Source organism: Idiotropiscis lumnitzeri, chromosome 12, assembly GCF_059441095.1.
Source record: "Idiotropiscis lumnitzeri isolate Australia: NSW breed Sydney's pygmy pipehorse chromosome 12, RoL_Ilum_1.0, whole genome shotgun sequence".
In the NCBI taxonomy this organism is placed as follows: domain Eukaryota; kingdom Metazoa; phylum Chordata; class Actinopteri; order Syngnathiformes; family Syngnathidae; genus Idiotropiscis; species Idiotropiscis lumnitzeri.
Window position 1 is genome coordinate 12,486,144 of NC_142402.1, and position 26,502 is coordinate 12,512,645.

At 41.1% G+C, this 26,502-nt stretch overlaps 3 protein-coding genes across 7 annotated transcripts in view; all 3 read left to right on the top strand.

Moving 5' to 3' along the window:
- The first annotated feature begins 2,762 nt into the window (after positions 1-2,762).
- On the top strand, positions 2,763-6,581 carry LOC148325951 (C2 calcium-dependent domain-containing protein 4C-like). Its single transcript, XM_088311223.1, has 3 exons — positions 2,763-2,937; positions 4,363-5,126; positions 5,571-6,581. The coding sequence occupies exons 2-3, from the start codon at positions 4,392-4,394 to the stop codon at positions 6,120-6,122; spliced, it is 1,287 nt and encodes a 428-aa protein (XP_088167349.1). The 5' UTR covers positions 2,763-2,937; positions 4,363-4,391; the 3' UTR covers positions 6,123-6,581.
- A 1,605-nt stretch (positions 6,582-8,186) lies between these two features.
- On the top strand, positions 8,187-11,296 carry fem1a (fem-1 homolog a). The gene has a single exon (XM_088311952.1). It carries the CDS (start codon positions 8,369-8,371, stop codon positions 10,220-10,222), a length of 1,854 nt encoding a protein of 617 aa, XP_088168078.1. The 5' UTR covers positions 8,187-8,368; the 3' UTR covers positions 10,223-11,296.
- A 2,668-nt stretch (positions 11,297-13,964) lies between these two features.
- ptprsb (protein tyrosine phosphatase receptor type Sb) overlaps positions 13,965-26,502 on the top strand; it is an 85,518-nt gene continuing 72,980 nt past the window's right edge. For 4 of the 5 annotated variants that reach the window (XM_088311770.1, XM_088311773.1, XM_088311771.1 and 1 more), the window contains exon 1: positions 13,968-14,290. The gene's annotated coding sequence lies outside the window, so the exon portion shown is untranslated. Of the gene's footprint in view, positions 14,291-26,502 lie in introns of all 5 variants that reach the window. The other variant, XM_088311775.1, reaches the window with a different exon arrangement.

Genomic DNA, 26,502 nt, shown 5'->3' on the forward strand with positions numbered 1-26,502 from the left:
ACCTCATCCTCAGATATCTGTATTTTGGCCTGTTTTTCTGGCGCTTCGCCTTTTCACCTCGCTCTCCTGCTCGGAGAGGGTGTGAAGAAATTGTCATCGATGGAAGAGTGTTGCTGTGGAGACCAGGACAAGATCTGAGGAGGACTAGGAGGACTACCTCCCCGAGGTGGCCACCTGCAGCACTCACTTTCATTTATTGGACTCCCATGCTGTTTTAACTAACAATTTACAGCATCATATTGCGTGCTAAGTGTTGCCCACTCGGCATTTATTGCATCGTGGACGGTTTTGGTCCTTTTCCCCCCGAAATGACTTTGTCCTCGCTTGGATGGGTTAGACCCGGGGTGTCAAACTCAAATACACAGTGGGCCCAAGAGTAAAACTTGAACAAAGGCCTGCATTGAACAAATGGACCTTTTAATATGGACTCAAGCATGATTTGCTTTAATATTCAATATTGAACAAGCAACACCTATTATTATACAATATATAACTTAATGGTCCAGATATGCAAAATCGAATTGCAAAAAAAAAAAAAAAATCAAAGACATTCATTCATTAAATAAAATTAGAATAATAATAAATCATTATTTCAAAAATAAAAAATAATAATAAACCAATCAACCATCAGAGCCCATGTCTTGGAGTAGCAAGAAAAGGTGTTACAATTATCATATAAAACAGGCATGGGCAAACTACGGCCCGGGGGCCACATGCGGCCAGTTAAACGTTTTAATCCGGCCCGCCAAACTTGAAAAAAATTAAATGAACTTTGTTAATGTTTTATTTTCTAAATACTGTGGTGTGTCAAAGACAGATAATTTGTTCTAATCCTTTTTTTCATTTTCATTCAAAATGAAATGTATTTTTTTTCTCCGATGAGGTGAGGTTACCAAAACACTCCAGCCATCCGTTCCTGGTCCGGCCCCTTTGTCAAATTTTAGAACCCATTGTGGCCCACCAATCAAAAGGTTTGCCCACCTCTGTTATAGAATGTAAAATGGTACAGTAGTCATTTGGTATAGCCTCGCAGGAAAAATCTAATTACACTGCGGGCCAAATTTGTGTTCCAATGAATGTATATTCATGTGTATATTTTGAAAGCTCAAAGGTTTTAAGTTCCACATGCATGTCCCAAATGTTAGTATCTTGACACTTTCAAATTTAGACGTAATTTGAAATTAAATGACTGTTCAGGTAGCTGAATAGAAACCGAGCCCACTGGATGATTCGTCGTCGTAGCTAATGAGGCTTCACTAATCCCTAATGGACTTTGTTCTATTTTCAGATGGAAAAATAGATGTGCGAGTGATTGCATTTACATAAATCTACTTTTACCTCTTTACTTTGCACAAACACTTTTCCGTTTCTTTCAAGTTTTTGGCTTCAAGGTTCCAAAACTTACATTTAAAAAAAAGGCAGAATAAGAAAGTAGTAAGGGGATGCCTTCATGGGACCTTAAATACGTCTAAGACATCAGACGTATATGACATAATAAAGGACAAATCATGTAACGACCATAGCAACTGCATTGCAACTGATCAAGATGTGTCAAAATACTTAAACTAATTTAATTGAAAAGGAATTAAGTTAGAAACAATATGTGAAGTAACCTCATTCTCTGTTGTGTTTTTATTCTTCAAACACAACAAAGCACTGACTGGTCCTGTTGACACCTACGAGATTGCTGCTCATCCACCTCCATGTTTAACACCTGGCAAAGGGCTCGGTGTGTTGGACATTGTTTGGCTTTCATCAGACACAAGATAGAATCAAAGATACAATATCAATCCACATTACTTCCCACATTTTGCTTTGAACAGATTTGGGATTCACAGCTCTCCCTGCAAAACATCTTGTATTGAACAATTTGTTGCCCCAGGAAGAGAAAACAAATCATTGTTTGTTATTGTTGTTGCTTCTTGTTGTTACTTTTAAAATATTCAATGCAGTTAAATATTTTAACTCAAATTTATTTACTTCAAAAGTATTCTCAAGCCAAATTGAAATACTATACTATATCTTGAGCACATCATCTGACAACAAAACACTGTCTTCAAGTTACCACTGGGCCTTGCAAACCAACAAAACTGGAGTGTGGCGCTAGTGGGCAGACTAATTGTTTCAAAGAAAAAAGGCAAATAAAGATGACTCTGTTTGGGTCATATTCAAGGATCAAAGAAAGCCATTAAAACAGCCTGTGAATTAAAATATACTTCACATTAGGTGAGTTCACATTTATTCTAAGATCATATTCAAGTCGGTTACAAGCGCCACGAAAAATAGTAGTTGAAAAATGTGATAAATCGTAATTAATTGCGGAAATCGTTTGCAATTAATTAGTTTTTATATACTGTGTTTTTCATGATCAATGCTTCACAAATACTTCGATCGATCTTGCAAGCAACAGCTCTTAACCTCATCAGCACACTATCGGCAAGTCCAATTAAGGACTCTTTATGATTGCACGATATGCATTGCATATCAGCTTGTAACACAACAGGGAGTGACTGTCTCACACACACACACAAAAAAAAAAACTCATAAAAAGAGTGGATCTTTAACGAAAAACAATTGAAATCACAGCGACGTTCCCTTTAAAAGTGATGAGATTATTTGCAATGATTTTGAATTGGATGTGCTCCCGATAACTCTCCCCCACCCCCACAGCCCCCCCCCCCATCCCCCCCCTCCCGCTCGCGCTTATAGTGAATTGTTGGTCAATATCTTGGGAAGCTTTCACATCGTCCCTATTGGCTCCTGGCTGAGCGCAGCTCGTCTTATAAAAACGAGCGCCTCGTCTCGCTGCTTTTTGCCTTCTTCCGGATCACACTTGAAGCAGCAGAATATTGAACCGCGCACGCGACCTGCTCGGATCGGCTTGCACGCGTCCACTTTCAAACTGTTTTGAAGAAGCCAGAGTTCGGCGGTCAACAGGTAGGTACAATTGGTGACAAAAAAAAAATCAAGAAACTTCTAAGGTGTTAATATCGTTTTTTTTTGTTTGTTTGTTCTTTTTTAGATAAAAAAAAAGACAAAAGTTCTGTCATGAAATGCTTGGGAGTGTGATGGAATGTTGACAGTAAATTTGCTTCTGTATAAATATCAAAACGTTCCTTTTAAGAAATTAATTGATGTTGGAAGCATTTCTATCCTGTAGTTTATTTATTTAAGTTGTATTTATTTTGAATTTTGAGAATATTTATCTTGCTCTGCTTATTAGAGCAACAAACATTCATATAAACAAGGTGATTGAAAAGTAATTCCGTATTTTAAAACACAGCAATTATTCAAATGTTTTCTCATTGTGTTGCGTGTGTTTTTTTGTCATTTAATATTTGCTCATTAAAGTAATGAGTGGTGCGGGATGACTTTGGGCAGGATGGTGGGTACATTCATTCTTCACAATATGATGAATGCCTAAATGTCGCTACCCTTGAGGCAATAAAACATTTTGGCCAGCTATCAGCAGTGAGCAAATTGAAGTTGTGAGGTTCATGCAAGATGGGGCCCCTTCATGTTTTATGATTGTCATTTGTGTGTGGCTGGAAGCTGTGCGAATGGTCATGGTGGTCCACATCTGTTACTTTTGGAGGTCGGTTAAATGAGAGAGGCTACTGTATCAAACCTAAGGTGGAAACATTTCTGAATTAAAATGAAAGTTTGCTATTCCCTTATTGCCATTCCTACTGTCATGATCCGTGTTTTTGTTGAATTTGTTTTGATTTAGATTTCATTGTATGCCATGTTATGTCATGTACTTGTTTTTGTCTCCTGTTCTTGTCAGCTCTCTTCCTTGTGTTCGCCAATCAGCTCCCTCCTGCCACTCGTGTTTTATCCACGTGTGCCCTGTTGTCACATCAATTTGTTTTCATTTCGTTCCCTGCTTTGTTTCAGGTCGTTGCTGCTGCTGTCGTATGTCACTTCGTTGAACGATTTTTGGACTTTTAATTCAGTCTTTTTGAACATTGGTGCAGTACTTTTTTTGCTTTAATTTTTTAAGTAGCTTGGGGTCCTCCACTTTTTGCCTCCAACTCCACCACGCAAACCTGCCTCTCTGACACATACTAAGTCATGCTTCTTTTGTGTATGTCAGCATTGTGTTCAGTTAAGCAGGCCCTGAATTCATTCTAAGTCAATTTGCGGCTAATGTTAGATTGTTTTAATTACTGTAACTTTTGTAACATTTGTATTTGGTGTTGTGCCGTGAGATTTTTCTAATGTAAAATGGGTGCATAACGCCCAAAAATTGAGAATGGATACAAGTCTTGACAAATACGGGGTTACTTTTTAAATCACCAAATCTATACTGTATAACCATTGAATATGTCTGAGATAACTATTGTGAAAAAATACTTGCAGAACTGGTGATTTGACACGCCTTGTTGGACATGTGGCTACTGGAGAAGCTACGCAGCAAAATGGAAAGCAATGGAACCCAATCTCAGCCCCCACAAACCACTGAAGCCATTCCTGTGTCCGTATACGCAAACGTGCTCACCCCCGAAAAAATCCCAGATTTTTTCATCCCCCCCAAACTCATCTGTTGCCCACCAGAGGAATCAACAACCCCCAAGCCTCAGCACAACACCACCTTGCGACCCTCCACCTCCGATCATGTCATCTGCGTCCAGAGCCCCAGAGCTCGCAGCGGCAAAAACCTCTGCAGCCCTCGCCTCTTTTCCCGTTTCGGAGGGGACACACGCAGTCTTCAAAAGTCAGCAAACCGTCACATCATCCAAATCGAGAGTGCAGACGAGCCAGCCAGCGTGACTTTGGACGCCAACACTAACGCAGACCCTCAGTCACAGATCGCCATGTCACTGCCTTACGTCCCCAAGGCCCAGACCTCCTATGGCTTTTCCACCCTGGTGGAGTCTCCCCACACCCGACGCAAGGAGAGCCTGTTCCACAGCGACCCCAGCAGTCCGCTTACCTCCCCGAACTGCCAGAGGCGTTCCCAAGGGGGGACTCATCTGGCCCCGGCCAACACCAACCCCTACCGCTACTTCAGTGGCGGAGAGAGTGACACCTGTTCCTCGGCGGAGTCGTCCCCTTTCAACTCTCCTCTGCTGTCCCGCTCGGCTTCCCTGCTGCGCTCCATCACACATGAGACCCAAGCCAAGGCAAGGGCTTGATTTTTTTTTTTTTTTTTTTTTGCTTTTCAAATATGAATATGGTTAACATTCAGTCAGAAAAATTTAAATACAAGACACCTTGACTGCTATCTTGTACCTTGGGTTTAATTTTTTCCGCAACTGAGCTATTAAAAAAATAGATAAATTGATCAATTATGGATAAATTGTCCATAGCCACAAATTTATGTTCCCGAACAGTTGAAGTATCACGGCAACAAAATACAAAAATACAAATCCAGAATGCTTTTTCTTCAGTTACAAGGAATCTTAATAATTAGTTTATCAATGAATGGCTCTCTTTGATCGGGGGATCGCAAAATCACTGAATCCATAGTGAGATAATTGGGAACAAAAATGTGCCCTTGTGACCAAACTTTGAAAGGTCCCCATGATGTGGCATTTAACAACTCTTTGTAATGTAATTTTTTCTAGGTATCTCGTGCCAAACGCTCCTTGGCCCGCCACAGCTCTCTCTCCACGGATGATTGCAGCTCTGCCGACAACAGTCCCAACATGCAGCGCCGGCGTATGCGTTGCGCTACCTCTTCCGCCCTCCGCAAATGCAGGAGTAGCAGCTCGAGGGCCTTGGCATCTGATCCCCTGCAGCGTGAGCACACCATTAACCTGCACAAGGGCGGGACACTCAGACTGAGCACACACTACGACCCGGAGGCGGCACGGCTGAGGGTTCGCGTGCTCACGGCGGAGGCCATTTATGGCAAGCAGACAGATGTGAAGAGCATTAACTGCTGTGTGGCGCTCTACCTGAAACCTGGCAAGAAACAGAAACAGAGAAGCACCATTATAAAGAATAGCAGGAATCCCGTTTTCAATGAAGACTTTTTTTTTGACTCGCTGACAAAGGCGCAAGTCAAAAGTCTGGCCATGAAGATAAAGGTCGTGAACAAGGGAACCAGTTTGAAGAGAGACATACTTCTTGGAGAAAGGGAAGTGCTGCTTAGCGAGCTGCTCACAGGCCTGTAGGGAATCCCTGTCAAGACTTTGGTGGAAAAACAAGCAGCCGTTCATCTTCAAAGCCCTTCTTTTTCCGCCTTCATTCCACTTCACAGGTCTGATCAATACTGGACAGGTGAAAGGAATCCTTGCGGAGATGCATCTTGCACACTAAAAGCCAAACCAAAAAAAAAAAAAAAAGTTTAACAATTTAACTCCAGTTTACAATTTTAAAAAGTGGAACCTTGTTTGTGTTGCACAGTGTATCACCGTTTTTAATGACTTGTAATGGTCTAGTTTACATGGGATCTGTAGTCCTGCTATGATGCCAAATGATAATGTATCAACTGTGGTATCCCAAATGAATAATGCCCTTTTGTTTTTGACCGACGTCGTATTTGGTAATGTACTGGCTACTGAATGTATTACCCCTCATGCTGCTGTGTAAGTGACTTGCTGTCGAAATAATAAATTCCTCCATGTTCCAAAGAGGGTTTTACTTATGTTGGCTGTTGTTTTTAATTACAGCTTTGTTTAATTGGTTTGGTGTGTATTATTTTGTGTCCTCAAAAGGTTATTTTTTCGTTTTTTTTCTTTTTATACACAAATCTACAGAAGTGGGCCCGTGGGTCAAGAAGAAACAGAGACATTTGAGAGGCTTAATCTCACTTATGTGCGCAAAAATATTGTCTCTGTGAATTCAAATTCCCTGTTTAATATGAGGAAAGAAATATCTTATTAAAATGGGCTTCGCAGTGTAAAGGGCACTGGGAAGTTCAATTGTGACTTGATTGCGCTTCAGCAACAGAGGGCAAATGCCATCATTCTCAAGACAGTCGATCTACAGTATGTTAGGGTTGGTAATTTTGAGGTTTTAATGACCTCCAAGAGAATACAAAAAGCAGTGATTCCCAAAGTGTGGTACATGGGCGCCCTCAAATGGTAATTGAAAGAATCACTGTTATCCTCTGTTCCGTTGCATTTGACTTTTAAATTCAGTATATTTGGATTTCATCTTTAGGAACTGATTGTTTTAAGGATTTATTTAGGTAAAAAAAATACAACTTTTATGTGCTATACATTTTAACTGACTCATTACTATTCAAGTACAGTTTTGTCAATAACCTCCAGGAATTTGAGAAAAAAATTCTGAGTATATTTTTTGACGCCTCCTGAGTATTTGTGAGTATTTTTGTGTGGCACTTGGTGCAAAACGTTTGAGAACCACTGCTTCAAGATAAGGGAAATTACTGTACAAAATTTACAGAGAAAAGGGTATCCTAGCGCTCTCTGCTGATAAAGGATATAATGACAACTTTGAGTGACTAACCTGGATCGTCTGTCATGACGAGATTGTTGAAAATGACTGTGATGCTGAAAATAAAATAAATAAATAAATAAAGAGAGGCTGGACGTATTACAAAAAGAACTCAACCCTTCACTTTATATAAATATTTATTTATCAAGGACTTCAAAAACACATACAGAGTTTTTTACACATACAAAAATCAAATCATAAGATGAACAATTCATTGTAAACACAAAAAAAATGTATGACGACTTGAAAAAAAAATCACATTGAGTAATCTTCTCTTTTATGCGAAAAACAGGAATTAATATATCAACATCTGACTTGCGTTGTTTTTTTTTTATAATGACCGTTCAAGTATACAGTACGGTATTTATTACCTACGTTTTCGGGAAACATACTTTATTAATGATTTATTACCAAATTGTAAATTTCATACAGAAACATCACAGGAGAAACAATACAAATCAGATAGCAAATTTTAATTCATAACAAAATCAGATAACTAACTAAAAGATTTAAAACTGAACGTCGGTGTGGCATTATCGAAGGGAGCGTTGGGTTTGTAGAACGCGAACACGGACAGGTCTCATTTGACATAGGTAGTAAGTGCGTCTTGCTCGTCCGAAAGAAAATACCAAACGAATCCATCATCTGCTTGTTTTTTTTTAAATCCAACTGCATTGTGGGGGGTGTAGTTTATCATACTGAGAATATGCGCCTGCCCTGCTATGGTTGAAACTTCACCACCCATAATGCCTCACGGCCGCTGTAAACACCGAACTGTCAAGCAACACAAACGCCATCTTGCCAGCGCCCTCAAAATGGAAGAAAGATGAGAGCTCGGAGCAGATCCTGGAATAAAAAAAATCGTTATTGACGGTTTTAAAAGCCACACTCACCTTTTTGGTGTGAAACGAGTGGTTATGGGGCTGATGTCCTGTGAGGCAACACGGAGCCTTTAACAATGGATATAACGACGGCGGTGTTCAACGCGGCCAGAGATGGTAAGCTGAAACTTATCCAGAAGTTGCTGAGCAACAAAACTCCCGAAGAGCTCGAAGCTTTAGCCGAAGAGAAAACACAGGGGGGTACTCCTCTTTTGATCGCGTCGCGATATGGACATTTAGAGGTCGTAGACTACCTCCTTGAACGTTGTAAAGCTAATGTCGAACTCGGGGGCTCGGTCAACTTTGACGGCGAGACTATCGAAGGAGCGCCGCCGTTGTGGGCGGCTTCGGCTGCCGGTCACCTCCCGGTGGTCAAGACCCTTTTAAAACACGGTGCCTCGGTGAACAACGCAACGCTGACTAACTCCACGCCGCTACGAGCTGCCTGCTTTGACGGCCACTTGGAAATCGTCCGCTACCTGGTGGAGCACAGGGCTGACATGGAGGTGGCCAATAGACACGGCCACACTTGCCTCATGATCTCCTGCTACAAAGGCCACAAGGAGATAGCCAAGTTCCTTCTGGATCGTGGTGCTGACATCAACCGTAAAAGTGTCAAAGGAAACACGGCCCTCCACGATTGTGCCGAGTCCGGCAGCCTGGACATCATGAAGATGTTGTTAAAGTGCAGCGCTCGCATGGAAAGGGATGGTTATGGGATGACCCCGCTCCTCGCTGCCAGTGTTACGGGACACACCAACATTGTGGAGTACCTCGCCCACCAGCCTCGTGCTTCCAGGGAGGAACGCGTAGATGCGCTTGAGCTGCTTGGAGCCACTTTTGTGGACAAAAAGCGGGATCTATTGGGAGCAATGAAGTACTGGAGACGGGCCATGGAGCTGAGGCAGCCAGGGGAAAAAGCAGAGTGCCTGACCAAGCCCCCTCCTGGGCCCCCCGTTCCTGCCTATGGCTGTGCGCAGGAGGTGAACAGTGCAGAGGAGCTGGAAGCTCTGATCACCGACCCTGACGAGATGAGGATGCAGGCCTTGTTGGTTCGCGAGCGCATCCTGGGACCATCCCACCCGGACACCTCTTATTACATCCGCTACAGGGGAGCCGTCTACGCTGACTCCGGCAATTTTGAAAGATGCATCAGCTTGTGGAAATACGCTTTGGATATGCAGCAGAGCAACCTGGACCCACTCAGCCCCATGACGGCCTCTAGTTTCTTGTCCTTCGCCGAGCTCTTCTCTTTTGTCCTTCAAGACCGCGCCAAAGGCACTCTGTCAACACGCATCACCTTCCACGATCTGATGACCGTGTTGGGTAAAAGCGTGCGGGAGGTGGAGCGAGCCGTGGCCCAGAAGGACAATCCGCCAGAGTCCCCTCAGTTCACAAAGGCGCTCGCCATTATCCTCCATCTCATCTTTTTACTGGAGAAGCTGGAGTGCAACCCCGAGCAGGAGCACCAGAAGAAGCACACGGTCTATCGCCTGCTGAAGCTGAATCCCCGCGGCCGTTGCGGCTTCACACCGCTCCACATGGCCGTGGATAAGGAAACCACGTCCGTGGGCCGCTACCCCGTGGGCCGTTTCCCCTCCCAGGCGGTGGCATCGCTGCTCCTAGAGTGCGGCGCCGATGTGGACGCGCGGGACTGCGAGAACAACACTCCGCTGCATGTGGCCGCCTGCAACGGTTGCCCCGAGATCATGGCGCTTCTCATGAAGGCCGGGGCGCACTTTGACGCCACCAACGCACAGAGGAAGGCGCCCTACGAGCTGTTAGACGAGCACAATATGGGTGACCCGGCTCTCTATCCGCTCAATTACATCACCCTTCAGTGCCTGGCGGCTCGTGCAGTGGAAAAGCACAAACTTCCTTACAGGGGACTCATCTCTGAGGAGATGGAAGCTTTTATTGAGCTGCACTGACCTCAACTACTATTTCTTTACAACACTAATTTGCACCCACTGCTTCCTTTACTCCTCCTTTGTCCTACAATAAATGTTGAGTCCCGAATTTAAAATGAAATCTTACAAAAGTTACAATATGTTACTTTTTAACTGGTTGCATTTAGTGAATGACCACACCCGGTCAAATAAAAATCTTGATAGTTGAAGGCCATGGATTGAAATTGTTTTTGTGATATTCTAACGGATTGACATTGTTTTTGTGATATTCTGAACGGATGATTCGGCAAACCCAACCAGCCACACTTGCTTGTACGTATTTATTGGTTCTGGTTGGTTAGTGTTTGATGACTTGTTCTGTCTGTTTGCAAGGAAGTTAAACTCTCTGTGCCAAATTTGCCGACGGTAGGGGTCATTGACTTCTTTGTAATGTAAAACCTCACATATCATTCTAGATTATGGCATACTAATAATTCGCTTTGATACGTGGGATTCCTCAGGTCATTTTGAGAGATGAAGATTTAAATAAAAAAAAAAATGTAAAAGCTGTTATTGTAGTTAGGCGGTATTTGAAGCCATGAATCACTGTGAACCGATTGGACTACTGGATGACTTCTAATTTGCTTCTCACAAGTATAAAATGGAACTGCTTTCCCGACTTTTTTTTTTTTTATTTTTTTTAAATCAATTGTTTCCTAGAAATGCCTTAACATCCAAGCTATCGCTTTGCATTAGCCCTGCTTGCAGCATCCATGACACTTGTGACACAAACAACTGATTTCCCTGGTACTTGTTTGTATCCAATTGTCTAAAATCCACTTGAACCTCGAACGCAATTCTCACCAATTTGAATCTATTCCTATGTGGCCACTCTTGCATCTCAGTCTTACTTTTAATAGTCTCTTCTTTCTTTTGCATTGTCTTGAATGTTCGCTCTGTGTCCAAGCTGGAAGCACCACTTCGTTGAATGCTGACTCAAACGCTCTAAATGGACACGCATTCAGGCTACAGACTGTTGCTGCCTTCCTCTTTCTCGCTGGTATGAATGTGATGTGGGTGTCAGAGAATAAAATAAAATTCAGTCTGGCAGCAGGAGCCCTGTGTGGTAATCGTATTTCTTATTTGTTATTAATAATCTATGCTGCTGCTGTTTTTTTTTTTTTTTTTTTTTTTTTACACTTGTGCATAAGACACCCGTGATGCACTTTTAAATTGCTTAAAATTGCTGCGATTGTGGTCATTTGATCATTTTCAATGCATCATCATGTTAGTGGTGTGTTTGTTAAATGATCTCCACTAAAACACGAGCATTGTCCGACTTAAAGTGCAACTTACTGATAAAGAATAACAGAAACCCGATCTTTGTGCGTCGTGCGCTCATAGTATAAATAGTGTAATGAGCGTCACTGCTGCGGGGCAGCGGTAGAGACGGGGTGCTCCTCCTTCTAATTTTAGGGCTCTTCTGCCCTAGCATCTGCTCTGAAAATGGGGACAGTGTCACACTTCCCTCTCAGGCAGGTCACGGGGTGACTGGCACCGATGGCACTGGGTCAACAGAGATGTCCTTTATTGTGGATGCAATAACAAACACTGACCTCATCTGGCCCCAAAATGAAAACAGGTAATCGTAGAAAATTAATAGTTTGTCACATCACGGTCTTCGAACCGAGCAATACAACGTATACCATCTGGAGAAGTTTCTACTGTTTATTAAATGCTTTAATGTGTTTATTTCACATACTGACTCATTTTGAAACAATCTTTGCTCTGACCGGCCAATGACAGGACGGGAAAATGTTGTCGTTGAGCTGGCAGGCAAATTGGATTAGTTTAAGAGTCCCATTGTTAACAAGTGAAGTTCTGCGCGCCTACCCATTAGATTGTCATGGCAACACATAAAGGGTGAAATCTGATTGGACAAAAGAAATCTCCACATACAAATGCTGACTCTTGTGAATAAGTCATTTAATGGAACACATTAGAATTTAGGTTGTAAATGTGGATCAGTGCTTTTGAGATTGTTTAATTTACCCACCACTGTTGCTTTTCTGCCAACTGTCAGGTTTTGTGTCACAACGGGCTATATGTCCATTCTCTGGTGAAAGACGTGACCTTCTGACCTCAGATGGTCATTCTTTCAAACATTCAAACGTCTTTGTGACCATAAGGTTCCTCTTTAATCGAATACACAATATCAGAATTGTAAAATGTTAATTATATGTAAATAAACCCTTACGTAGTCATATTAAGTGTCGTTCAAATCTTATAACTGTCGGCCTTTGTCTTCAGCTCCAAAGCGGTATATCCGCAACTCGCCACTAGATGGCGCGCTTAACAAAGCAAACGTATTAAAACCACCCTGGTCTTATTCTGAACAATAGGCTCGCCCGTGTAGCAGCAGTAGTGAGCCATATATGCCGAATATTTGAAATTAAGAGTTCAATTTTAAAAGCTCCACGATATATAATTATAATTTTAATTTCATGGGATGAGCACAAATGTAAGCTTGGCTATCTAGGAACAAACCCTCCAACCATTTGTCGAAGTGGAACGCAAGCATATCGCTGGAGGTTTTTTTTTCTTCTTGTTCGTGTTTTCCTCTTTGTCCTGTTGCTGTTTTTGTCTGTGACCAAGGTAACCCATAATTGCAAAGAAGACTGTTCTCATCTAATGTTATTCATGTGCAGCGCAACCCAGAACCTTTAAATCGTATAATGTTTAACAACGCCCGCTTATTACACATTAATACTGCAAACTACAAATTGATTCGTAATGTTTAGAAAGTATGTACCCGAGGTTAACTTTAGTTACGTGTTCCATAAACAGTGAAGCTGAATTGCCTTCTAATGACTTGAATTGGATTTACACTATACTTTTATGTTGGGCCTGTACCTCATAAACCTCTTTCATGGTTCCTGGTTAAATGTTTTAAGGAATTGAATACCGCCACCTAACAATTTCTCTCAGTTAATCAACCCTCATTGTAAATTTTCTTTCTTTGCCTCAAACTAATAATTTAAGAATAGATTGGAATGAGCCAACAAGAGAGCCATTTAAATCTATTGACTACTTTTTTCGAATGAAGTCCATCATTGTGATTGCAGGTGCAGCCTGCTTCCAAATTTGTGATGTTTGTTTTCAAATTTGTTAAAGAACAACAACAGAACGTGTATGATTAAACAAAAAATTATATCATATTTTTGTTCACGGCATTCAATATTTCCTTCAAACCAATTTTGCTCACTCGGCGCCTTGCAAATGAGATCAATACAAGGCACATTTTCAAAAGTCTTTATTTGTAGTGATTGTAGGTTCAGGTTTCATTCCTGTAGATACTTTTGTGTAAGAGAATCAAACAACAAAAACACCCACCTCAGCTCTGCAACATGCAAGCGACAACATAAGCATATCCATCTTATCTATATGCAAAACGCAGATTTAGATCACATTATGTAGAATGCTCGGTTGTTGCTTACATGTGTACTGTCATGTTGGAGCTAATATGAAGAAACCAAGACATGGATAAAACACATTTGTTGATATTTTTCCTAATTTGTAGCCCCTGGGTAAGCAACATATTCCGGAACACAACCCAGTATTCCACCAGTCTGTAGTTTTAGTATGTGAGTGGGTGCTTTCTGGAAAGGGGGTGTAATAGCTGATGCTCGGGGTGGGGGGACGGTTGCTATTGGAAACCTCTCCTGCATCACGTCATACGTCGGGGGGGGGGGAGGTTGGTGGGGGAAGAGCTTCGGTGTGTGCATGAGAGAGAGGAAGGCGAGAGCCGGGAGGGGGGAGGAGGAGAGAAAAGGAGAAGGACATTAAGGCAGAAGACAGTGGCTCTCAATGGCATCAAGCAGCTTCACTACCTGAAGCCGCCCGACCAACCGAGCGACCGCCCCCCCCCTCGAGGAGCCGCAGGACGGCGGCCCCGCGTGACATGCATCCCCCTCTGTAAGGCAGACTCCTTTCTGAGTGCAGCCGGGCTGCCACTGGATTACACCACAGCCGAGGAAGCTTCTTCCAGTTGTAAATCCACCCATGCATCTCGCAGACGGCGCAGGAGGAGACGGTGCACTTCCGACCAAGGTAATCCACGAAGCACCCCACCCAGGCGCTTTATTCGCGTTTTCTGCTATTTCAAACGGGAGCGATGCGCGCGGTGTCTGCCCAGTTATTGTGACTTGTGTTCTGGCTGGTTGGCAACAGCGCTGTGGAGCGAGTGCCTTGCATCCAACCACCCCTCACATCGCCCCCTCTGTGCTTATTGTTGGCTGGGCTGCATGAGCGACCCGTGCACGCAGGAGCATCCTTTGTTTATCACTCACTCTAATTTCAAGTCGCTGCGAGACATTCAGCACTTAGGAGTGTCCCAACACCAGCTATATGGTTTATAATACAGAATTTGCTCGGGAATATACGTGTGCGTGTGGGCGTGTGTGTGAGAGTGGCACCAGGTGGCAAAGTGGAAGGACTTATTTAAGCAGACTGTTTTCTAGACAATAGACTAGCTGCTGCATCTGCTGCTGTCAGACTGTGCATAAAATAAAGAGCAACTGCATATATAATAGTAATGTACTCTTGTATGTCTATAATTACCCACAGTTGGGTTTGTCTACTAACACGCGCGCGCACACACACACACACACACACACACACACACACACACACACGGGCTCCTGAGCATCGTTTAATTATACATTGATTTACTCGTGCAATTTTCCCCACTGCTGATGCTTGTTTTTCAGGTTTAAATAAGTACATTTCTACTGTGTGCCTGTTTGGGTTTTCTGTGCTTTCCCTTAATTGCGTGTGTACGCCCAAATATCATGCTGTCTTGGTAAAACCCAGGGAGTCTTTTCCGATACACACACAGATGGGACATTTTCCCCGAGGCATAATGTGTTTGCTGGTTATTGTTCCAGACCATTTCCACATCCCTAATTATTTTAATCAGTCATTTCTTACGCTTGAATTCCCTCCTTTGGCGTGTTTATCTCCTCCCTGCGCCACTGACAACCATCTTCACCTTAATGAGAGAGACTGAGATGTGGATTTTTGTATTTACTTGACGGGAATAGGCCATTGTGCAGAAAGTGAATGAATTCTTTAGTCGTCCTCGTCTCCTTCAAAGAGCTCAGAAATCCTCGGCCTGGTAGATATTCACTTCGGCTCTGCAAGGAGCACTATGAAATCATTCATGGCATGAATTCCCTCAAATAGCATTTCACAGGGTTCAACTGTGGGCCTCAATGGTTTCCTGCCTCTCTAAAGCATATACCGCATTGCCAAAGCCGTCCAATCTTGAATATGCCAAATGACACGCAGTCCCAGCGGAGCCGCTTTGGTTGCTCGTCAAAAGCCTTCAATGAAGTCTTATTTCCACAATCTCGCAGTATCACACTTCTGGCGTTCTTCCGTGAGGCTCACAACGTGTCGCCCGTCCTCACATTTGGTCGTGGCCTCCATGCACGTGTTGGCCTGAAAGAAATGAGAAGATCAAGGCAACTTTGATGCAGCGCAAAGTCACCCGTGCGCAACAAGAAGACAACAAGTTGGTTGTTGTCATTGACCTTGGCGGGGTGTTTCAAAGAGCGTGCTTTTGTGAGCGCGGTTCATCTTGCTGAAACCGTGCATGTGCCATTTAGGATGATTTGTGATAAGAAAAGTACGTATGACTACCGTAAATGAATGAATTTATATCCAGTCACTAAAACACTCGGTTTTCTATTCATTCATGTTATCAAATAAACAAAAATTAATAATCAGCTATGCAAGACCAAATATGATATTGAACAAATTATGATAATAAAAAGCAATTATATTATTGTTCGTGCAGCTCATTAGGTCCAATTACACAATCCAGTGAGACTGAACGCAAGAGTGGAAATTTGAATTTTCTACTAGTCGCCAGATCAAATACGAGTGCTTACATTTCAGCACTCACTAATACCGCGTACCAATACTCGATAACATCATTACGTTTTGCAATCGGGATGAAAATGTAATTCATTGTCATCAGCCTATTCTATAATGTGGCATGCAACTTGACATTAAAGCAGGTGTGGGCAAACTACGCCCCGCGGGCCACATGCGGACCATTAAACGTTTCAATCCGGCCCGCCAAACTTGAAAAAATTTAAATGAATAAGCCTTGTAAATGTTTTATTTTCTAAATACTGTGGCGTGTCAAACACCGATATTTTGTTGTGATGCTTTTGTTCATTTTCATTTAAAATCAAATTAATTTTTTTTCTCCGATGAGGTGAGGTTACCAAAAATACTCCATCCATCTGCTCCTTCCGTCAAATTTTAGAACCCATTGTGGCCCACCAATCAAAAAGTTTGCACACCCCTGCATTAAAGCATTGCAACATTTAGTTTATATAGAAAGGAAAATAAACAAAAGAAACTGTATCATTATGCAAATTCCTTTTCATAATATTGTAGATAAGGAAAAAAAAACACATGAGGGAGGGAGAGAGAGAGCATGGTGGTCGACTCGTTAGCACGATGGCCTCACAGTACAGAGGTGGAGGGCTCGATCCCGATTTCTGTGTTGGGTTTGCATGTTCTCCCCGCGCCTGCGTGGGTTTCCTCCAGGTACTCCGGTTTCCTCCCACATTCTAAAAAGATGCATGGCAGGTTGATTGGACACTCTAAATTGCCCCTAGGTGTGAGTGTGAGCGCGGATGGTTGTTCGTCTCTGTGTGCCCTGCAATGGGCTGGCAACTAGAAACATATATATTCCGAAGCATTAACCAGCCAGCCAGGGGACATTATCTCTCCAGCGTGGCCTCCTCCTGGTGAGACATGCTTCTCACCTTATCTCTAAGGGAGCGCCACAGCTCGTGAGCATAGTTGAGCGTAGAGCCGTAGATCACCCGGTAAATCGTAAACCTTCTCCCGCACTACAGGCCGACACAGAGTTCGCGTCACTGCACACACTGCACCGATCCATCTGTTGATCTCCCGCTCCATCCTGCCCTCACTCGTGAACAAGTCCGTCGCAACATCCAGAGCCTTTAGGAACTCTAGGTGGACCTCAACAGCCCTCGGGCTTTGCCCCCGAGGAGATTTATAACCACCTTGGTGAGTTTAAGAGGAGAGTTAGGAGAGCCCACCTCAGAGTCCCCAAAATGCTTCCTCAAAGGAATAATATATATATATATAAGATCGTGCAGGTGTGCCTTTATCATGCAGGTCAGTGAGTGTATATCCAAAGTAGGTGCACAAGTGTGAGACCTTGTTGAAGGTCTCCAGACACACGCACATCCATTTTTTAAAGCAGGTGGCTTGTTTGCCATTACGGTTGCGTGTGTGCAGGTACGCGTGTGCACAAAAGTGAAGGCTAGGAGACATGACGATGGTGACTTGACTTGATGCCCTTCTCCAGATGAATCACAGGTTGTGATGTGTCAGCAGGGATGAATTATGCACACTCCTCCACAACCTCTCATCTCCTCCTCTCCTGTCCACTCGTCTCTTGTCCTCAGTCACCCTTATATCACAGTTGACGCATCTGAAGACGTCTCCATTGTCGCCACCTTCCTCATTCCTCGTATGCAAAGGAGGATGTTGTTATGACCCCGTGTCGCTGCGGCCTCCGCCATCGAAAGCTCGGCTGAGGTCGAACTTTTCCGTCGTTGAAGTGCTCATGCGCGCAACAGGGCTAAATGTGTGGATAAGCAGAGGTCATTATTCAATAATGGGAAGAAGATGTGAGGCCATTGAGTCAGTCTGACAGTTAAATCCCTGACTGACAAGAGCCATTAGGCCTGACTGACAAGATGGCTGACACAAGACAAGACAAAAGATCTCATCAGAACTTGCTCCGAGACCTGGCATCATCCACTTTCAAGTGGAGAGTTTTGACAGAGTTAAAATACCAGCAGCTTATCTGGATATCTGCTGTAGGACTCAAGAACTTTTTTTTAAAAACCCCAGTTGAGGAACTCTGATTAGTGAATGCAAATTGAGGATTTTCTATTATGTGTCATCATTTTGCTGGCTGTCCAAAATATGAAATTGGTTGGAAAGAATAGAAATGTGACAGTAATGGCATTATGGCTATTTCCAGTTGGATCGCACAAATATGTGTTTTGTTGAATTGTTTGGGGGTTTGTACTGGTGTCCAGTTCTGGGCGTCGTCTTCCTTGCAGCAAGGAGCTGTCCAAGGTTTGAATTCTTATTTTCTTTCAAGAGCCAACATTTGCTTGAAATTTCACAATAGGTTGCTTGATGTGTAAAATGTCTGGCCGTCTATTGTGTATGATCTACTTAGTGGTTTCTGATAATCATTCGGTGCATGCATTCTGTGAGTTAGTGTCGTGTTTGTATTCAGGATTTAATCACTGGAATTTATTTGTGAATTCATAGGAAAAGTCATGCATTATAAAAAGTAGAATCTGACATTTTGCATAATTTATTGCTTTGTTTTTTTACTAATAAATGTTGGGTTGCAAATCCAGTAGTGCTTTAACTAACTAGTGAGTGGATTTACAAGCTTTTCAAAATACAACCAGTCGCTCGGCCAATTATTTCCTTTTGAGTTGTAGCTTATTGCTAACACACAAAGCAAAGCTCCATTGATAAGCTAATGAATAGCATCAATGTCGCTTGTTATAACCCTTTCTAAACTATTTCAACACAAATAGTGCAGCAGCACATGCAGACGGGCAAATATGACGATATTCACGGATCAAAAACTCTTTCTCTCTAGTCCGCATGCACGCCAGAAGAGCACAATTTGGGTCTGGAATCGATTGATGGCATTGTCATTCATTTCAAAGGCGAAAAATTTGAGTTATTTTAATGTAGGTTTTTAATTTTTTTTTTTTAACAAAATAGCCAATTTATGAATGTAACAGCATTAAACCTTCATACAATTTCCCACAAAGTTTGCTTTAGTGCCAACCAAAGCAGGACATTGATGACGGCGGCTTTTGCTATTATGCTGAGATCTGCTTAGTGTTCTGTGTCTTGCTCAAGGACACATGTGCCTCCTCAGTCACAGCTGCACCTGCAAAGCATCAAGCTAATACGTTTTAGTGTCGCAGCCTGAGTCTTTAGCTCCAGGCATAGACTCTCAGTGCGAGTCTCATACCTACTTTCAGACTGACACACCAGAAGGAAGCGGCTTTGGCCCTTGTCCATATGTCAGTTTGTGAAAGGGAATCTGCTTTTGTGAAACAATAGTCGTAAAGGAACTCCATTGAGCAGAACACAAACGAGGTAATTACTCAGCAGTATTGGGCTCAACGGGTTATCTTGTAATACAATAATATATATATATATATATATATATATATATATGGATGTATGTACGGACTATTTTTATTTATTTATTTATTTATCTATTTATCATTATTATTATTATTATTTTTTTTTTAACTCATTCACGACCAGCCCAGTAAAAAGAATGGATTTTAACGTATTTATCCGTCAATGGTATTGAATGAGTTAAATGATGATCCAGATCAGTCTTTGTGCGTCTGTCCTAATAAAATAATATATACCCATTACAATCTCAGGACAGTGGTTAGTTAGAAGTGTTACATTGCATTTTAATGTTTGGGCACCTTGGAAATGTCCACTTTTAGAGCTTCGCGAAGCATCTCAATGGGATTTAAAGTCATTCCATTAATGGTTTGTGTTGTTCTGCCTCGCGCTGTTACTTCCTGTGTGGTCTGACTTTGCTGTAATTGGCTGTTTTCTCAATCGCCGTTGAAGCATCATTGGGCAAAATAAATGAAATGAGAATCTGTTTGCAATGGCCTTACCTGATTAAATAAAGGTTCTATTCAAATCAAAAACCAAAACAAAAAAATGTAATCATTAAAGCAGCATCACTGACTGGCCGTGATCTTTTCTTTATGTCAATCATGTTTTGCTGTAAAGATTTTTAAAATGTATTTATTTTTGTTTCGTAACTGTCTCTTTTTTTCAAGTAAATATTTCGTGATGGTTGCAGATTCATAGTTAAGTGTCTGAGGTGGTAATAGTTAATAATGAATGTGATCCATGATTTCTTTATTATTTTTGTAATTTGTTTTAAAACTCATTTGAAGACACATTTTTATTCTTTAGCTTTCGACTTCTGCTGTTCCTCTGGTATCTATTGTTGTGTTTTAGTTTGTTTTCTAATTTCCTGCTGATTTATATGACACCATATGGAAAGCACTTTGTTACAGCGTCAGCTCTTGTGTAATGCGCTATATAAAAAAAGTTGTATTATATTGTTTTGTTTCTACAAATGAAAAGCTGAGGAAGATTTTATTTGAGCGAGCTGAGAATAATGACCAGTAATTGGTAGAAAGCATCCGAGCAGACGTCTGTTTCCCTCGGCATGCATTTAACTTACCAGGACACATTCTTGTCCAATCTGGGCAAGACGGAGGACAAACACATTTTATTCTAGCCCATTACTCCAGTTTTTGATTCAATTCACCACTTGATCGTTCCTCAAGGAGAAATTCATTTGCCGTCACAAATTTCATCTCCATCAGGAAGTCGCGCGATTGCTGGTTTGTGACAAAACGGCAAGGCCGAATGCGTGTGGAGCATTTAAGTGGAATTCAGTCCCCAGCAATAAGCTGCCTCTCTGAAATGAAAGTCATCCATCAGTAATGCGTTTGCGTTCCGTTTCTGCTGCCTGCTCAATCTTAACCTTAAGCAAATACCATAATGTAAAGTAAAGTTCTGTAGATGATCTCAGCAGCGTTGCCATTGTGAGATAATGAGCTCCCTCTGGGCAGCGGGTCATGTGACAAAAGTCAGTGAGGTACTACCATGGTAGCGCAAATACACAGGAGAGAGAATCCAATGGCGGGCAAACATAACATCTCCAGAAAATTAATCAGCTCCTGATCGGTCTGCGGATCTTTTACATAAACTGAGAATGAATAAATAATTGCTTCTAGAAATGCAACACAGTAGGAGGTAAAAAGTAATCGTCTGCACAGTCTGTGGTATACTTTCTGATTTCATCACATCTTCAAATTTTGTGCCAGGTGCCTGTCTGTATTTACTGTAAGACGACTGCGTGAGAGCAGAAAATAACATTCTTATTCCAATCACTGCAAGTCTGCTCATATTAATTCTATCCAACATGGATTCTTTTGGAATGCTCAACCAATTAGTGAGCTCATTCAGATGACTGCATTTCTTCAGGCTATGGTTATCAGCCCATGATGATCATTCTTACAAATCATCTTCCCGACATAAATAAAAGAAGGTGTCTTGCATATCTTGTTAACGAAGTGTAGTCGGGGTCTGATGATGGTTCGGGAAGGATAAGAATGACAATAACAATCCTGGGAGATGGCGGTGTTCCGTGTTGTCAGGGAGCCTTACTCCTGGAGGAGCTCGCTAATTGGCTTCGGTGTGTCTTGGATGGAGGTGTTTGTCTTGTGTGTCTGTGTGTGTAGGTGGTGTTTTCACAATACGCGTTTAACCAGTCATTCTTCTGAATAATGATGACAACAAATTCAATAAATGAGAATATAAGAAATGAAGGCCCTCCCGTGCACTTTCACAGCCATTAAAGAAAATCTGAATTTTGAACATGTTTTTTCCGATTTGCCCTTAAATGCACCGTGACGAGTCACCACGCCGATCAGGCATCACCGGCCTTTTCTGAAACTGAGAGCGACGTCTTAGGTGCTGTTTAATGCAAAGGGAAACCAGTTTGAAACATTTGTGAAATCATAAGTTTCCTCTCATGACCTTTAATTATATGTTATTATTCAAAATGAATGATCGTCAAAGTCAAGACGCTGATTATGGTAATGGATGACATTGATTGTGGAAATTATCAGCAATGATTTCAGGAACGGATGAAAATCAAAATGAAACTTTCTTTCGACAGCTCTCTCTGCTGGCGTTTACATTTTCACTCTTCGACAACATCCCGAGGAAATCACAATGTCGCGCCACTTTTAGAACAGGCCTGCAGGCTCTTCATCTGGTCTTTGGGGCTATCAGGTGCCCACGTGCACAATTTTGGTGAATGCAGACCATCAATCTCAATCACACGGCAGTCGAGACAGAAAGATGCTGAAAAATGTTGAGTAAACAGCCTGCAAGAGGCCAAAAACCTCGCACATTTTTCTATGACCATTTTATTATCACAAAGCTGTGGTTGATTACAACAAAAAATCTCTGGTTTTAAGGATTATGTAGAGAATCAATGGGATCTTTTAATATTCATATTTTCTTGTTCCTATTGCACATTAATGAGCCTTGGGGTTGATGGACAAGATCATTTTTTTAAATATTAATAACCAGAATGAATAAAATGGAGTTATTGTTAATTAGCATTTCCTGATTTCAAATTGGAACCTGGCAGCTTTAAGTTTTGGGCATGACAGCGGTAAGGTTTTAATTCAAAATATGTCATAAAATATTGCTGAAAAAAAATGTTGATTCGATTTCCTCCAAGTGTAATCTGATGTCCGTGTATGTCTTGTTTTGCTTATAACACAAAAATATTTCATCATTCTTCATGGAGGAAAAAGCAAACGAGAAAGTACTCATTTGAAAGCGTCAAATCGTATAATTTTAAAAATACGTTTGAAACATTTTCACTTCCTTACCATTTTGTGTCCAATGTGCTCGCTGGCACGCATATTTTAATAAATTTTGAGTTCAATATTGCCGTTGGACATTTAATTATCTGGCTATTTACAGTATGCTTTACTATCATTGCTTTTTACCTAAGGCAGCACAATTAATCGAATTTCAGTTGTGATCACGATTCTGGCTGCCACGATTAAATTAATCTGATATATTTTCATTTAAAATGCAGACTGCAGCATGCCTAATCAAGCACTTTTTCAACTAGTAGTCAGCCCAACCACCAGGGGGCGATCGTATGGTTAAAGGCTTCTTCAATAAGCTGCCTAAATAACAAGAAGCACACACCGCAACACTGTAATCTTTTAGCGTTTCGTAAACTCAGTTTACGTTGTTCGACGAAAAGTAATGCAATAAAAATATATATGTTTCCTCAAACATAACGAATTAATAATCACGATTACAAATTGATAAATTGTTATTTTGAGCATTGTCGTGCAGCTGTAGTTTGACCTTATGGTGAAATGATAGTTTGGTTATTTTGTTCTTTGGCCACTATAGAGTTGAATGTGAGAGGATGAACATTTGAAAGGATGGTTGGATGGATGGATGATCGATGGATGGACGGACAAGAGCTTGATCTTCTAAGAACTCAAAATTGTCGAACTACAGTCATGTGGAAATCAGTATGATCAGTATGTACATAAAGTAGCTGGTATTAGAGTATTATGCAGGCCTTAGATATGCTAATAGGACTGCTAGTTGACAAGGGCTCAACCGTCAGACTACAAAATGAGTGGCTGCCTCCACAGCAATGGTTTTCCTCTGAAAAGAAGCGAGAGGAGAGAATGAGCAATCGTCAATGACAGACATTTTAAAGAAAATGTTACGGAATACAGAATTTGCCCGTTCTTGGTTTGTTGTTACCAGAAAGTACTGACCTTACATCTCTGAATCATTAATAGTCCTCTTTTTGCTAGGTGAAGGCAGAATTTCAAACCACAAAAAAAAAATGCCTCTTTTGTGGTTTACAAATGAAATATCCGCCTTGATAAAAAAAAAAAAAGCAATCAATAGAACCCTCGAGCAATAACGTAAGCATACTCTAGTCACGGCATTGAGTCAACGCAAAAAAAAAAAGTAATTAAAAATGATCCAATTACAAGAATAATATTGTCAGAGAGCTTTTTTTTTTAATATTTCTTGAATTTATTTTGGGGGTGGGGGGGTTTAGAAAGTGGTAAAGGCAAAGGACTTGTGTATGAGATATTATAGCAATATTTACCAGAAATTATATCTTATTTATTTTAGCTTTTTTTTTGTTTTAACCTGACAATATGTAGGAAATTACACCATTGTAAAGCTTACCAACCAACTTTACATTTACAACTTTGGAATTACTTTTTTTTAAAGGGAGAGAACAAGAATTTTAAAAAAAAATGCACTGATCTCTTCACACATTTGGCATTATTGACACTTTTTTTGTGTCAAAACAAAAATATAAAAAAGATTAAACTGAAAAATAACAAAAAAAAATACTATTTCTCTATTTTAATTTAATTCGAATTTATCTCAATTAGATATTATCCGATATTCGATTATCAAATTGTGTGTGTCTGACTTATTCCGACACACACTTGCTTGTGTGAAGATAGCGGCTCGCTCTCACAAACACTTCCCGGGTGTTTCCCCTCCTCTGATTCCCTGTTATAATCTTCTCTTTGCACTTTTAGCCATTTTGGAAATACATTTTTTTTTTTTTTTTTGCTCAGCGCAAGCCACTCCATCTGTGGCCCGGCTGATCTGCTGCCTCCATTATAGGATGCAGTTTTGGGTTTTGACCTTGGAGGACTCCAATAAGAGGAGTGGGTGTTTATTGCCCCGTTGTTGGGCTGTAGCAGCTTTGCAGAGTATTTTATGTTGCATTTCATGGAGCGAAATTTAGTCAGGCTTCTCTCTATATCCCTCCTTTTACGCCTCATCATCAATTTCGTGTGTTGTCCTAGCTATGAAATTGTGATGAGCAACAGCTGAAGCACATCCACAAGATATTTATAGGGAGGGGGGGGGAGAGATCCAGCAGCTAAAACGGTCCGAAGCAATTGCGATGCTTTTGTGTAATTTTAATGACATGCTGATGTTGTGCATTGGGAAAGGTTAATAGCGTCTTCAATTACCACTCAAAGCGGACGATAGCACCAAAAAGCAGGTGATGCCGCTTTTAAAGTAGCTCAAATGAAGCAAAGTGTGTCTATAAATCCATCACTTTGAATATCCTCCGCCCAGTTAGTCACGCCTTAATGGCAAATTAAGTGGTAACATCAAGAAAAACCCTTGCTGTAAAATCTAAAACACCAGAGAGGATACGATGCGCCGAGGGAAGATTTTATTTTCTTGTGATTTTCACTAATGGGCTACACACGTATGTCATATCCGTTCGACAAGAACTCCAAGCTGGTTCATAACCACAACAGCGATATCCCCACAAGCAATAATAATTATCATAATTCAGAATTTACAGCATTTTTTTAATGATTTTAAAATCCCTGTGAAGTGATTTTCATGGTTTGTTTCTAAAAACATCAAATATCTTTCAAGATACGTGCTGAAAACAAGTGCAAAGATGAACAATTTAGTAGCCTACTAACTAAATATTTTTCACCTTCTCCGTTGTCCCGATTTTTGGGGTGTGGCTAAAATGGAGACAGCACATTCATGCAGACAAAAATGAAAAAAATAAACACCACTGTAAATGACTCAGTAATCTGCAGTTATATTAGTCGGATTTGATGGAGGATAAAGAATATATGCCTGTGCATAGTGTTATATTGTCTGTTCAAATATATGTTAATTAAAATGTTATAACAATGTAACACAGATGCTACTCGTTAGCCCATCTGTGATATTTTGCATTGTTCGTCAGCATATAACTAACTGACTTAACTCAAGTAAAGCTACATATGTGGTGGTTTGAAATAGAAAACGAGTGTTGAATCAGCATCAAAAATACATTATGGGACGTAAAGCCATCTCTGATTAAAATTTGCTGCTGACCAGTGTAAATGACTGAATTGAAAACTCGGTCATATCTCATGGCACAGCTGTATATTTTTATTGCTCTAAACAAGAATTTTCCCTCACGTCAATTTTATTTTATTTTTAAAGTTAATTGAAAGACCCACAATCTAAATATTGGTCTTGAATATCGACTTTGTTTTATGAATCTATTATTATCCTCATATAATGATGAGATATAGCCTAGTGTTCTGTCAAATCAGCCTCAATTATGTAGTGACATTTAACAGAAAACCCAAAATAGAATTTAATCAGGTGCTACTGGATTGGTGTCAGTACCAAAATTGAGCATCATCCTTTAAAAGTCTTTGAGGCATATTTCATTTGATCTGATGACATTTTGCACAAGTACCCTTTGTTGTAACCAGTGAACATAAACAAGTTGTCATTTCAATGTAAACATTTGAAAGCATTAACAAAAACCGAAATGCCGCTGAGGCAGCCGCATTCATTTATATTCCGGGCAAAGATTCTCCATATTTGAGTGACAGGTGCGTTTTCTGTTAGAGAGTCTTAGATATGTTTTTTTTTTTGTTTTTTTCCACTCCTAAAAATGTAACCAGGGCAACGCAACTCATGCCTGCAGTAAGCCATACTTCATCCTGTGCCTCTGATCCTCAATGTGTGCGTGCGCGTGTGTGCGTGTGTGT

Excerpts from the sequence above, each read along its gene's own strand:
- LOC148325951 (XM_088311223.1), top strand. The coding sequence starts at position 4,392 with ATGTGGCTACTGGAGAAGCTACGCAGCAAAATGGAAAGCAATGGAACC. Across the intron at positions 5,127-5,570 it reads CACATGAGACCCAAGCCAAG|GTATCTCGTGCCAAACGCTC; the intron begins GCAAGGGCTTGA and ends AATTTTTTCTAG.
- fem1a (XM_088311952.1), top strand. The coding sequence starts at position 8,369 with ATGGATATAACGACGGCGGTGTTCAACGCGGCCAGAGATGGTAAGCTG.